The 13,827-nt window shown below is 47.4% G+C and overlaps 1 protein-coding gene across 1 annotated transcript; it reads right to left on the bottom strand.

Moving 5' to 3' along the window:
• Window positions 1–396: 396 nt before the first annotated feature.
• Window positions 397–13,183, bottom strand: LOC135383810 (delta-like protein 1). The gene is made up of 5 exons (XM_064613126.1): window positions 12,943–13,183; window positions 12,761–12,886; window positions 3,832–4,005; window positions 3,638–3,754; window positions 397–880 (listed from the first exon to the last, which is right to left on the bottom strand). Exons 1-5 carry the CDS (start codon window positions 13,058–13,060, stop codon window positions 726–728), a joined length of 690 nt encoding a protein of 229 aa, XP_064469196.1. The 5' UTR covers window positions 13,061–13,183; the 3' UTR covers window positions 397–725.
• Between the last annotated feature and the right edge of the window lie 644 nt (window positions 13,184–13,827).

The following is a 13,827-nucleotide window of genomic DNA, read 5'->3' as shown; positions in this document are numbered from 1 at the left end:
CTGCGCTTTACACGAAACACATTTCTCTGTGTTCGCAGCCGGCTCGCTTTTTTTTTTCTTTTCTTCTTTGCCTGTTCTCTCATTCCTTTTACAGAGAAAAGGGCGCGTTTCTGGGTGTACGAGGAAGCGTTGGCATCATTTTACGACGCGAATCCAGGTGCCAAATTCGCCATAATAGCGCCGGCAGTAGAGGCAGATTCCGTTCTCGCCGCCACTGAAAAGCCGACATCGTAAAACCGCCTATGAACGTCGTAGCATCCGCCAATATTTGCTAGAACAACACTATAACTCGGTGTGTCCTTTAGGAAACGCATCTTCCGAGTGCCTGCAAATCGTTTGTAAAAATGCCAACGTACATTTGTCGGGGACATGGTACATTGCTGGAAGGCACAACGCTTAGCACTGAAAATTAGTTAATTACCATTAGCAACAGTAAAGAAAAATTACAAACAACAGGCAACAGGAATTACAACATACATCGAACTTTGCGTCACTCTCGTGCTAACAGAAAATGAAAAAAAAAAAAAAACGCGATGTGTACTGTTAACATTCAGACGATCGCAGTCTCAATAAACATACGGTCTCAATACACACTAGAAAATGGTCTCGGCATAAATAACGCAACATGATGTGCAGGGTGACGATCTTCCTTTGCACTGTGTCTGATCACAACGTGATGTATGAATGATGCCTGCTGGAGAATCCAACAGCTGTGATGTGCCCGTTTAGTGCGGCGTCCGTTCCTGAAGGAAAGCTCTCATCATGCGCTCCTTGTAAGCAGGTAAGAATCCAGCAAAGCTGTGCAAGCACTGGAAGCCTCTCCTGGTACTCACGCAGAACGTACCCCTTGGGCATGCTCCGGGTCTACATTCTGGAATAGCTAGAGAAAGGATACGGTGTACATTCCTTGCATTGCTTACGTTTTCTCAAATGAAGTGAAAGTCAGCGGCCAGGGGATGCAGTGGCATTTTAATGAACACGTAAATCTGTTTTCTAAGTCTGTAACACTGTTCTGTCTGCACGGGTACATAAAGTATACTTTCAGCAACACGCGCCTGATACTGGGTATTGAAACACATATAAAAGTGCCCTGTCATTTCCTTTCGAAAATTCGCATCACGTTTTGTATCAAGACCGTAGAATAACTTTAGAATGAAGGTGCGGCTTCGCGTTTCGGAAAGGTGTCCACCACCTCAGCTTGGGGCCGTAATAAAGGGCCGGGTTGTTCTCCATGACCAGAACTCAGGGACACCTCCTCGGATGCTGATTTTGCCTGATAACAGTACGACATGTAAGAAAGCCAACTTAAAAGATAAGCATGACGTGAGGAGGAAAGAAGATGGAATGAGGCGCGGGCACACGAGAAAGGGAATTTGTACATCAGATATCGTTAGATATCGAGCGCCGGGCAGCCTAGCTGATTCATATTATAACGTCTACGGCTGCGTACAGTGTCTTACGTATACCTTCGTTCTATCCTAAAGGATGTTCCGTTGCAATGATTTGCTGTCAGCTCAACGTCGCTGGCACGCAGCCGCACGCACACATTGAAACGCGATAGTGTGAGCCGAGCTTAGGTGGCACGGTTTCATTAAAGGTCCCTTAAACTTAGGACTAAACCGCGAAGTTTGCATCGTCTGTTAGCGAGGTAACGTGAATTATACATATAATGTTAGCCAGTGTTGGTAAAGAAGAGTTGAGAATGACCGGCGTACAAAGGCTTTTGTTCTCAGTTCAAATATTCAAGAGTTTTAGTATACATCCTACGCTATCGCTTTTGCGTACGAAAGCCATAGCGTTGATGGTTCTGCACACGCCCCTAACAGAAAGAGAGGTTCGCGCAGTGCGCAGAACCACCAACGCTATCCGTTACGTACGCTATCGCCTTTGCGTACGATCTACGTACGATCAGATTGCGCTAGCGTTACACTGCAAAAGCGCAGTTCGGGATCACTGTGTAAGAAATTTGTATGCGCAAATAAAAATAATCAAAATAGTGACGAAGGCCACATGTCTCCACAATTTTCTACAGTGTATTCCAGAAATTACCCCACATTATAATAGTGAGTGTTAGTAGACCGGTGATGATGTCACCGTTAACTTAGTGTGCCTACCGGAATCAATAGTAGAGAGTTTTAGTATACCGCTACCGGTGCCCGGTAGGCTACCGCGGCTACCGGTGGACTTGCTTACCGCAGTCCCCGGCTCCGGTATAACAGGCTCGTTTAGTATAGCGCGACTCTACCGCGACATTTCACCGGTAGCGACGCACGGAGACGGAAAGGAGAGCGGCGGCGCTGCTGTCGATCTCGCCGGCGAAGCGAGCGGTACGCTGGCGGTAGGCTGCGCGGTATTTCGCCCCTCCGACCGGCGGCCGGTGGGACCGGGAGGCCGGTATTCCGCTCGCGCTTGCGCAGAGAAGGCATGACGTCAGTACCGGCCCCACCGGTGGCCTATGGCCGGTATACTAAAACTCTCTAGTGACTTTTAGTATACCGTTGATAAGGGTATCGTGCCTATCGGAACCAATCGCAGTGGTGCGTGACTCAGAATCTTATCCACTGATTGGTTCCGGTTGATACGGTTCGACGCAAGCCACGCTATCGACAGTCTGCTAAAACTGTCTATTGACAGATACAGCGTGACTGATCTGTTCTGGTGATCTTACCTGTTGATAGGGTGCGGTAGACGCAGGGCTCCCGGTAGCGGTTTACAACATACACTATAGTTTTAGTGCATGTATACGCTATCGCCTTTGCGTACGGAACGGATAGCGTTGATGGTTCGCATGCCCACAACGCCGCCCAGAAAGAGCTCCGCGAATGCGCAGAACCACCAGCGCTATCCCTTCAGTGCGCAAAGGCGATAGCGTACGATGTATAAAACACTCTAATGAAAAGAAGCTATATCCTATGAGTAGTGTTCCAGGTTTTCGGATTACGAAAAACGTACTCCGGTGAAATTTTAAGCAATTATGAATAATCCGAAAAACTCCGCTTGTGGAAGGTTCCAGTAGACTGGACGGCAGGCAGATCTTTTTCCTGATAACCGTGTTATTGTCCTTGGCCTCCTTTTGTGTCCTGGGTTTCTTCTAACCTCAGATACCGGCCCCGCCGCAACATATAACGGTTTCCGTGACCTAGCGTTTTCTTCAACGGTCATCTCGACCACTTGAGGGTTCACCGCCCGGGTTTTTCCCCCAGTCCATTTCCCGCCCAAGCAGCACAACATCTCGACCCAATGTTGGGCCAATACTGGGACAGCATTGCCGATATTGGGCCGGTATTGCCGATATTGGACAATATTGGACTAATACTAGTCCCGTATTGCCGATATTGGACCAATATTGGACCAATACTGGGCCGGTATTGCCGATATTGGGCCAAGATGTTGTGCTGCTTGGGCGATTTCGTTTTCCTACACGTGACTTAAGCACTAAAATAAGCATCGAACCGAGGTCATACTGAGTGGTGTTTTTGACCGAGAGAAGTAGGAGATCTCTATATGCAGGATCCACCATGTAGTTGTCAGGCATCCGCCGTTGATTATCATGTAGTTGTCTCGTGACGTAAAGCCTTCAATCATCAATGAATCCTTCCTTCCTACCAATACGTATTCCCTCACCCTTTGGACGTACCTCTTTCGCAGAACCGTCCAGCAAAGCCAATCTTGCAGTAGCAGACATCAGAGATATCCCTCCGCGTGACACACGTCGCTCCATTTAGACAAGGACTCTCCTCGCAGGTCACTATCCCTGTACATTGAACGAGTGTTAGGCTAAAAAATACGCAAATTTAAAGCGGTCCCGCAGTGTACAGGAACAGGGCGTACTTAGGCAAAGGGCGCCTTCTTGCTCGAACCCAGGCATACAAGAGCAGCGGAATGACCCATAAAGGTTAGTGCAGATGCTGAAGCGTCCGCAGGGTCGTTGTGTCCGGCATTCATTCACGTCATCTTCGCAGTGCTCACCAGTGAAGTTCGGCGGACATATACAAGTGGTCGTACCTGCACCGTTTCGTGAAGAATCACTCCGTTCTGTTGGCACGATGAATGCATAATAATATCATGCTAACACCAAAACGGTTTACAATGATATTGTTGCGCATTATTTAAGCAGTCTACTATCAGAAGTGTCTTGGAAACATCTAGGAACAAGACTTCCTTAGTGTCTATTGGGAATGTACGCAGGGGTCACACTTTTATTTCTGTATTTTTTATTATAATCTATATTATTCTATAATACAGGGTTCGTCACGTAGACTGACCAGAATTTTTATAAAAAGGGTATGGGAGCAGCATAGATGTTGCTTTTGCAGTTGAGTTCTACGGCCAGGCGGACATCCTCTCGAAGAAAGTGTGTAACTACAAGATGACTAATTACCTAAAATTCATTAATTAACTTTTTAATTAGGGGATTTCGGGCAAAAGCGAGATGGCAGTTTGAAAGACTATCCTAGTTGCGAGCCATTTCACGTTTAAAAATCCTGAAACCCGCTCACGTGCGTTAAAATATCCATCCCCGAATTTCGATATGCAAATGAGCCGAAACCGAAACCGCCGCGGTTTCGGTTTCGACCGGCAACGCGCGGACTACAGCGCTCATTTCACGTCAGAGGGCCACATGATTTGGAGCGATTGAGATATATTGGAGTAGGTGCCTCTCAGCTGGCCAGATAAGCCGTTTTCCGGCCCAGATAAACCACCGTCGGCGTGGGTGATGCGCTCCTCAGGCGCGCTTTTTCGGTTTCGGCTCATTTGCATACCAAAATTCGAGGATGGATATTTTAGCGCAACTTGCGTGTTTCAGGATTTTTTAAACGTGGAATGGTGTTCAACGAGGATAGTCTCTCAATCTGCTATCTTGCTTTTGCCCGAAATTCCTTAATTAAAAATTTAATTAATGAATTTCAGGTAATTAGTCATCTGGTAGTTACATACTTTCTTCCAGAGGATGTCCGCCTGGCCGTAGAACTCAACTGCAAAAACAACATCTATGCTGCTCCCATAGCTTTTTTTATAAAAATTCTGGTCAATCTTACGTGACGCACGCTGTATAAATACTGTATTCGCCCACGCGTGTATAGACAAATTAATCAAAAACAGAATTTCGTTCCTTTTTCACGAAGTACAACCATACAATATGCAATGTGAACTGTTCTTCAGATTTCGGATTTTTAACAGGTGGCTTCACACCCCGACTCGATAAAAGAAATCCTCTACGCTCCCAGCAAAGCTCTAAAGCCAATACTTTCGTGATGAAACAAAGCAAAAAAAAAAAGAAAATATGTGGCGAACGAGGTCTTTTTGTTACTATATTGTTACATACCAACTGGAGGCAACCGACACACTAGTAGTTTCGTTCAGTAAGGACAGAAATAAAATGACATCAGCCTTTGTTTATAGAGCTGTCTGCATCACTTGTATCTGAATCTGATGATGAGAAAGCAAAGTACGCAAGAGAGAGAAAGATATAAGGGGGAACGGGAACTATTACAAACCCAACGATATCAAGCAGAACTATTTACGGTGTGCGTACACAGCGCACCCGAAGCAAGGGAGCTCACGCTACATATGTCAATGGCTAAGTGCCAAACCCCGGACTTCCCGCCAATAGACAAATGACATTCTCCCCCCATCTATGCTAAGAAGAGTTACCCAACGCTCGCTTTCCGGATGCCACGAAGAGTCTCTCGTGGAGACAGCTCAGTGGGCGTTACCGCTTGAGACAAGTCGACTCTCCCAGATGCCGTCACTGGGGTGATCTAGATAGAGCACATTCTTCTGCATTGCCCACACTACCAACCTTCCCAAACCGCACTCTGCTGGTCTCCTCTGTCTCAAATTGGAAAATGGCCAAATCTAGTCCACCAGCGCTCTACCCTCAAAGCTCTTTTGAACTTTTTGGACACCATAGAACTTCGACCCTTACTGTGAAGGGGTTCATTATTTATTTCTCCACATCACCACCAGCAATGGGGTAGAGTATCGCCCCTCACGATGAAGCTCCTCATTCACCATCATTAAAGTTGTTGTGTTAGTGGAAATGCGCAATGCACACTGAAGTCTATATATTGTGTACAGTGACTTTCAGCCAGTGATGGCCACTAACTACTTCTACAGTAGTTTAACTATAACTACTAACTACTTTGTGATTGAGTAGTTTAACTAGTAGTTCAACTACTTTTCAGGGGAGTAGTTAAAACTACTTTTTAACTACTGCAATGTAGTTTAACTACATCTATAACTACTTAACGTTGTCCACCAACATGTTCTTGGACAGCTAAATCTGAATCACAAGCAATAATAAACTTTGGCTCAAGCCATTGCTACGATCGTCAAATACAGAGCTTGCGGCGGGATTCTTTCTGTGCCTACGCGATAAACTAAGTTGCAGAATTATTTCGCAGCAAATGAGGCTTCACTATAGACAAGCATTAAAAGTGAAGATTTAGTACACATGCACGATGCAATTGCTCTGCACCTCCGTTCTCATCAAACAAGTAGCTCAAGGTAAAAGTCGGAAGCACAATCGTGCCGTAAAGCTTGCGGCAAAATCGGAAGTAGTTGGCGCCTTCAGTAACCTAACTACTGTAGTTAACTACTTAAAATAGTAGTTTAACTAGTAGTTGATAACTACTTTTTAACTACAACCAGGTAGTTTAACTCGTAGTTTAACTACATGTAGTTAACTACTGGCCATCACTGCTTTCAGCAACGTTAGTTTATAAAAGAAATCGCATTTCTAGTACGGAATGGGACTCCAGGGATTACACAACAGTCAGCACAGGTTCGTGCTTCTGGAGAGCAAGCCAATGTGCTGCGACATCTGTCGCACACAAAGTATTGTTAGGGAGCGTACCCGTGCGGCTCGCACAGTTTGTTTCTACACTGAATGCCGTAACTCTTTTTTCCGACGTGCTGCATCCTTGTCGTAGTCTAGGGGTTTGTAATGTCGAAGTAGCTCAGAAGAGATGACCACCCCGGATGACAACATATTAAATGTTCCATAGCACCCAGGATACAATTAGTTCGCGCTACGAAAACCCATCGAGGCATCTTCGTCGTAGTCTGCCTTATACGACACCACTTTTCCCTTCGCTTTTTGTCTTCACCTTTTTGATGTGAACACGAACGTTTACATGCGTTCACACAATGCGCACTCTTCGCATCAAACCAAATGGAACCATAACATTAACGCTGTTTGTAGCCGTATAGCGTTTGGGCTGTTTTAAAGTTCGTCTGCACTGCGTACGCACTACTTTGTCCTGGGCTTCCTAAGCCACATTGGAGCGCATAGGCATTGTCATCTTCCGTGCTGCCTCCCCCTCCTGAGGAAGTCCGGAAGAAGTCTGGACTTTGGGGTAGGTCCTTGACTATAAACTCTGCCCTATGTACTGCAGCACCAGCGAAAGTACGCACTGCTGTGTTGTTGTGCAGCCCAGGTCGCTTCGTAGCACTATGTTACGGAATGCTAGTTCCCATTTGTTTGTTCAGTTTGAGCTCATCTTTACCTTTGAAGAGCATCGCGCCTACTTGCTGACGAGGTTCGTGATGTGAGCGCGTCGGACAGTTCTCTTCGCTTCTGGTCCGTAACCTTCGTCGTTGGTTGTAGGCTGCCGCGCGCATGCTTTGCTCCTGTTTGTATCGTCTTCGATGTCTTGGTAGATGCGGCCATGAAGGAACAAGCGTGGTGGGCATTACGGGTACGGTGCAACACAGTTGCCGGCCCATAAGCAGTTGTGCGGGAGAATATTTGCATGTTACTGACGTTGTTCGATTATCCAGAAGGGCGTCATGAATTGTCTGGTGATTTGACTAGGAGAAAGTCCGTCTGTACGGCACGTTCTGCCTGCCCGTTGCTTTGCGGGTAGTGCGGAATACAAGTAATGTATGTACTGACGCACGTCGCTAGATATCCTCCGAATTTGTGAACTGAACTGTGGCCGTTATCGGATCGGACGACTTCCTGCATGCCGTAGCGAGCAAACATCGGATGCGGCTCTGCAATTATGCACGACATTGTTGTCTTAAGGTGAGAGATCTAAAAAAAAACTTAAAAAAAAAACAGATATCTGCATAGGTACATGCCCATCACCTTGTTTGTATGGAAGTTCCGGGAGAGGAGTTTTCATCAGGGGCTCTTTACCTGAACTTCTGTGCATCTGGCACATGGGACGCCGCTTCATAAAGTCGGTAAAGTCGGTGTAGATGCTGGCCGATGTCCAACCGCCACGCAGCTGCTCTAGCTCTTGCGCTGCGCCTCGTGATGCTTTGGTGTACATAGTGTAGATACGTCATTATTTGGTGTCGCAGGGTTGTCGGGATGACCAGTCATACTCCCCTCAGCAGGAGACCGTCGACCACGGAGAGTTCGTCCGCAACGCTGATGAACTTCCGACAGTCTCGAGAAAGAACCGTATCTGGAGGTCACTGAGTCGCGCAGTACTCCGTGGCACAAGTTAATTTCGGGTACTGTGCCGAAGGTTTCCTTTTTCGTCCTAGCATATGTCGGATGAAGCGGGTAAGAATAGGTAAATCGTAAAGCCTCTTACTCTATGATTGCAGATATGCTAGGCACGCATCCGGGTCCCCGTTGCTCGTTACAGGATTCCTGGAGCGCTGAAAAGGGCTGCTTTCTCGGTACGTGTGTGAGACGGAGATATCGTACGCGACCGTAAGCGTTGAAGGTGAGGAGTAAGCCCGTCCAGCCTTTTTGTGGATAATATTGGCACTAGAGGTTTCTGGTCTGTGGTCTGTCTCGACATGGAAGCGTAGTCCCAAGACGTACACACGAAATTTGCCACAGGCCCGTCTGACCGCAAGGGCCTCTTTCTCCATCTGGCCGTAGCGCCGTTCAGTTTTGCGCCGCCGATGCTGCTGAGAATTCAGTGATTTTTCCAGGATTTTTATCTCGAGTTGGGAAGGGGACAGTTGGGAGTTGGTGCCCCGTAGGGGGGATGTGACACCTATTTGCTGCCCTTCTGGCCTTTCTGGCATGCATTTTACGGGGTGTCGCAAGATTTTTTAGGGGGCATTAGGGTGTGCGTGTGGGGCTGGGAAAATTCCCGGCTGGGATTCTCCTCAACGAATGGATCGACCAAGAAGAACATGTCGTAGACTTTGAATGACAAACATTTTCTGCTGTGCTGTCTGTCCGTCCCACGTGATGTCGACTTCCACTTGGCCATTGGTGTCGATAGTCTATCTTCCAGGTCCATACAGTACCTTTGCGGGCTATTGCAAACCGGAGAGAACACTGCGGGGCAGAGCTGACGTTGGTATACAGCTGTCACATCTGCGCCTGTGTGCACTTTGAACCTGACATTCGTTTCACTGACTTGAGCTGTAATGAACCAAGGGCCGCTGGGTGATGTGCTTTTCATATCACACAGAAAAACTTTCCTCTATAGAACTGTCGTTGTCTACGGCAGTCCTACATAGAGACGACTGTAAATCTTACGTAAACTGATGTGATCATTGCACAGCCACTTCATTCTGCAGCTGATGAGGGGCGACGATTAATAGAGGTCGCCCAATCCCACGACAGTTCGCGGCGTACGAAATTACGTCCATGGTAGTATACACGGACAGGGGACCTCCCCAGCGCCTAAATAAACTGGGGAACAATGTACTCCGGAGGATCCACGTCTTGATCTTCGCATTCTTGTCTACGCTGGTAGGTTGGAGAACGTGGGAGACATCGTCTGTACCCTGCATTGTACGTGTACTGGCCAAGAGCGCTGCCTCTGAAGATGTGCCTGATAGCGGCAGGGGCGGTACCAGCGAAGTACTTGGGGGGGGGGGGGGGGGGGGTAGGGACGTCTGCGAGCCTTTAGCCAGTCGCTATCCATTTGGGTGCGAGGGGGGGGGGGGAGGGGTTCTGGACGCGGGCTCAACCTTTTCTCGCACGAAATCCTATCACTGGTAATCCATTTTAGGCATAGTGCCTAGCATAAAGCCTGTTGTATTCTACCTGGACCGCATTCATGTCGACCTAGCTAGCATCGAGCCGCCCATATAGTACTCGGCAGCTGTTTGCAGTGGATCACTTCTGTCAAACACCTAGCTGGAGCACTCATTCGTTAACAATTTTGGGGGCACGGTTCCGCATTTAGGTAGAACAATTAAGAGCACATTCAAAATTAGTGACAATAACACACAAGCGATAACATATTAAGGGCTTTACATACACATATTTCATATTAGGGTAGCAGTCCTGCATGTGAAAGCTAGCATGGTTATCACAGGGTCATTAATATTGAAATCGGACATGGCTTGTTTGACATCGTTGTGGCATTTCACAAACAATGCTGGTAAATATTGCTTAGCTTCACTGTATTAAAAGTGAAGGCGCACAAGTTGGTACTCCTTATTACTAGATTGGTAGCAGGGTTCCGTCTGTTGTGTGTTGCGGTCAGCGGGAAGGATTGGTATGCTAGACGATGGGAAGTCTTATGAGTAACAAGTTTGGGGGTGTGCCCTCTTCGCTCTTCTTGAGAGTGTCACAGGGAAAGAAACGAAAACTGGACTAGGCTATGCTTTTTTTTTTGGGGGGGGGGGCGACCGCCCAACGCCACCCCCCTTGGGACCGCCACTGTACAGCGGTGACAGAAACGAGATATATTATATATGGCCTAATATACCACAGCAGCAGCAGACACGAGGTGCCCTAATATAACTTACTGTTAGAAAAATGCGGCATCGGCGCCGCAGTAGGGACGGCATCAGTTGACGGTAGCAGGAGCGGCACCGCAGCGTAGTCACGCGGAGTATTTTCATGCACGGTTCCTGTTCTGCTAATTTCCTCTGAGAAAAACATAAAGCCGCTGAGTGGTCTGCATAGACGAACGCTTGACATGCATTTGTAGCAACGTCAGTTCTCCTTGCACACAATTTTCCGAGTGAGAGCTTTGAGTTCATCACGGTCCGACCCGTAGCGAAACCTGCATATGTGAGCAGCAAGAGGTCCAATGCGAAGCTTGCGCAATTCTTCAACGTGCTTCCAGGCACTCGCCATGACGTCAACAATCGCATATTGCTGCACCGCAACATCATTGAAAAGACCTTCAGGGAGTCCTTTATGTCGTACCTTAGTGCGCTCAGACAATATGTGGGTATATGCTCTACGGCGTAAGGCTAGAACGTTTTCCATGTAGTACTCGAATGTCTCGTCATAATCTTAATTTCGAATCTCAAGGTCGTGGTTGGAATGCTGCCTCCGGTCATCACCCTTGCAGCCATATCTAGGTGTTTTCGGGAAAAGCCCAAATTGCTTGTCCAGATTGCGTTGTCCACAGTCATCATGAGGCAGTGCGGTCTAACTGACCAGTTGTGCGTGACGCCGTGCCACAGTTCTTCTTCCAACCCCCTGCAGCACATGACTGAAGAAGACAACCATATGTATAGTGTTTACCATACACTCTTGTCGACTACTTTACATTGACGTGCGCATTCACAGGCATGGGCTAAGCGACATTTTCCAAGCACACAGCAATCGCTCGTCACTGACTCATTCCTGGCGCTCCGTTTTGCCATAATACCAGAGGAAAAGGAAATAGAGAGATAGAGAACAGAACCAAAAGAGAACAAGAAACGCCTGTGCTATATTCTCCTTGAAGAAAGACCAGGTAGACAACAGGCTTTCATTGTTCTTGCACCAGAGCAACTGAGCAAGCCTGTCCCAGACAGACAGAATAAAACGTTTGACATCCCATTGTCCCAGTTATGTGAAGCCGCCCGATATCCGGTGGAAGCGGACAAGCTAGTACTCCACGTCCAGGTCATCGGTGCCACTGAAGATTCGAGATTCTCTCTGGCGCGCCAAAAGCCAAGGAGTATATAGACGTCTGAGCTACGTTACCCACGCTATACAGCATCGCGGTAGGTCGTAGGCTAGGGCTAGAAATCGACGCTCTAGCTTCGTTTGGGTATTTGTACTGGAAGTCGAATCTGCGCCTCCACCACTCTTTAGGGAGCGTATCAGTGTCTGCACAGTTTTTTTTTATTAGTCTGAATGCCCCAACACTCTTCTTTCTTCACACGCTGCACTCTTCATGCGACTGTATGGGTTACGCTTCTACAGAGCACGGACTTATTAGACAGAGCAGTGACGCGTACAGGGGGCATTTTGATACCGTTTATTCAGTTACCAAACCTAACATCTCAACAGCGAAGAAATATACCGACAAATCCTGCTCGCAAGTCGCAGGGCAAACCGTTTCAGAGCGATTTTTCCTGTATATAGAGATTTGGATCCGGGTCGCACAACCAGGGCTGGCGAGAGAAATTGCGAGACCCGGGGATGGGTCATGCCCGGGCCTCTTCCTCACAGTCAAAGAATTTCTTCTTTATATGATTACGACAGGCGACAGTGTTGTCTTTTTGGAATCATCACTTCGTGCTCGTCTGAAAGGCTCAAACACCACCGCATCTGAAGGTGATATTGATGATAATTCGCGATTTTTTACGTCGCAGGACAAGTATGATCACCAGCGACGCCACAGTGGCTTGTCTGTGGATACATTTTGCCGTCCTGACGGTTCTTTAACGTGCGCTGAAATCGCGGCTTTAATGTACATCGTGGAAGATTACATGTCTAAGCATCTTACACCCTGCCACTGAGTTGCTAGCATCCCCGGCCGTGTATTAACTCGCAACCTTGGGTTCAGCAAGCTGACACGATACCAACTGGTCCAGCATATGAATGGGTTCTGACAAGCTACGCCTCGCGCACGAATATGAGGAGATTGGCAATGCGTACCATTTTCAAGGTGAACGCAGGTGCCTCCGTTGGAGCAGCAGTCAAGTGGTGGAGGCCACGTATTCTTATACAGTTCAATGAAACGCATCGCCTCTGGAGGAATGTCTCCTTCGCGAACTGGAATTCCTGCATTATTTGATAAAGTCACCCCTATAAACACACAGTAATCAGTGTACGCCTACCGAGAGTGCGATGTTGAGGCGTTGCCGTGTCATTCAGGGTCGTAGCGGATTTCGCCACAGGAATATACGTCACTAGAAGCGCCAAACATATTTGCCACACAGCCACGTCGTTCCACATGTATTGAGCGTGCCTTCACATGCCTTCAGCTCGTGACTGTAATGTAACTGTAATGACAAATCCTAGAGGGATGCAAACGTCCCCAGGTGACACGAGGGTATGCTGAAATTGCCCAACACAAGGCACGCCCTTCTTCTTCTTCACACTTTCTGGTCTTGATCCACTAGGGGACCACTAGGGAACCAACGTTACGTTTAGCTTTTCTTTCCTTCTTTGTGACACGTGATAATGTCTATGAGAAACATATTAGAAGCTCCTTTAGACGAACTCTGAAAAAAAGAAACAAACAACGAAATCAAAAGTTTTTACGTTTTGAGTTAATATTAAGTCATTTCTATTTTTTTATTATTTTAATAATTAAGTTTAGATATTAAAACAAGTTCTCGGCAGCCAGCCTGCAAAATCACGTCATTGGCCCGATAGTGAAGCTCGCGCCTTCTTTTTAAATTCCTTTTGAGACCATTGTTGGTCCCGCTCTTCCCGCATCTGAAGCAGAGCAATGCTCCCGAGCCGTGGCAGACGACTCTCGGCGGCCAGTTGGTGTGCACGGGTGACCTGACGTCACAACGCGCATGAAAGAGCTGGGAGAGATCGCCGCCACTGCACGCACTCTTGTAGACTAATTTTCTCAGGAAGCGGCTCCCAACGGAAATATTTTACGTGGCATGTTCAAAAAGTAGCTATGTTTGTATCTCGCGGAAAAGAATAATACAAAAATGCATGTTGGAGGTGCCTTCTATGCTCCTTTAATAGAACCTGAACAGATG

This window comes from Ornithodoros turicata, chromosome 2 (genome assembly GCF_037126465.1).
Source record: "Ornithodoros turicata isolate Travis chromosome 2, ASM3712646v1, whole genome shotgun sequence".
In the NCBI taxonomy this organism is placed as follows: domain Eukaryota; kingdom Metazoa; phylum Arthropoda; class Arachnida; order Ixodida; family Argasidae; genus Ornithodoros; species Ornithodoros turicata.
This window is presented reverse-complemented; position numbering and strand designations above follow the sequence as displayed.

Bases quoted from the DNA above. Each gene is read 5' to 3' on its own strand.
- LOC135383810 (XM_064613126.1), bottom strand. From the start codon at position 13,060: ATGTGGAACGACGTGGCTGTGTGGCAAATATGTTTGGCGCTTCTAGTG. The intron at 4,006-12,760 runs GTACGCATTGCC...GAAACGGTGCAG, and splicing joins CTGCGTTCACCTTGAAAATG to GTACGACCACTTGTATATGT. The intron at 881-3,637 runs GTACGTCCAAAG...TCCTTTCTCTAG, and splicing joins TGGACGGTTCTGCGAAAGAG to CTATTCCAGAATGTAGACCC.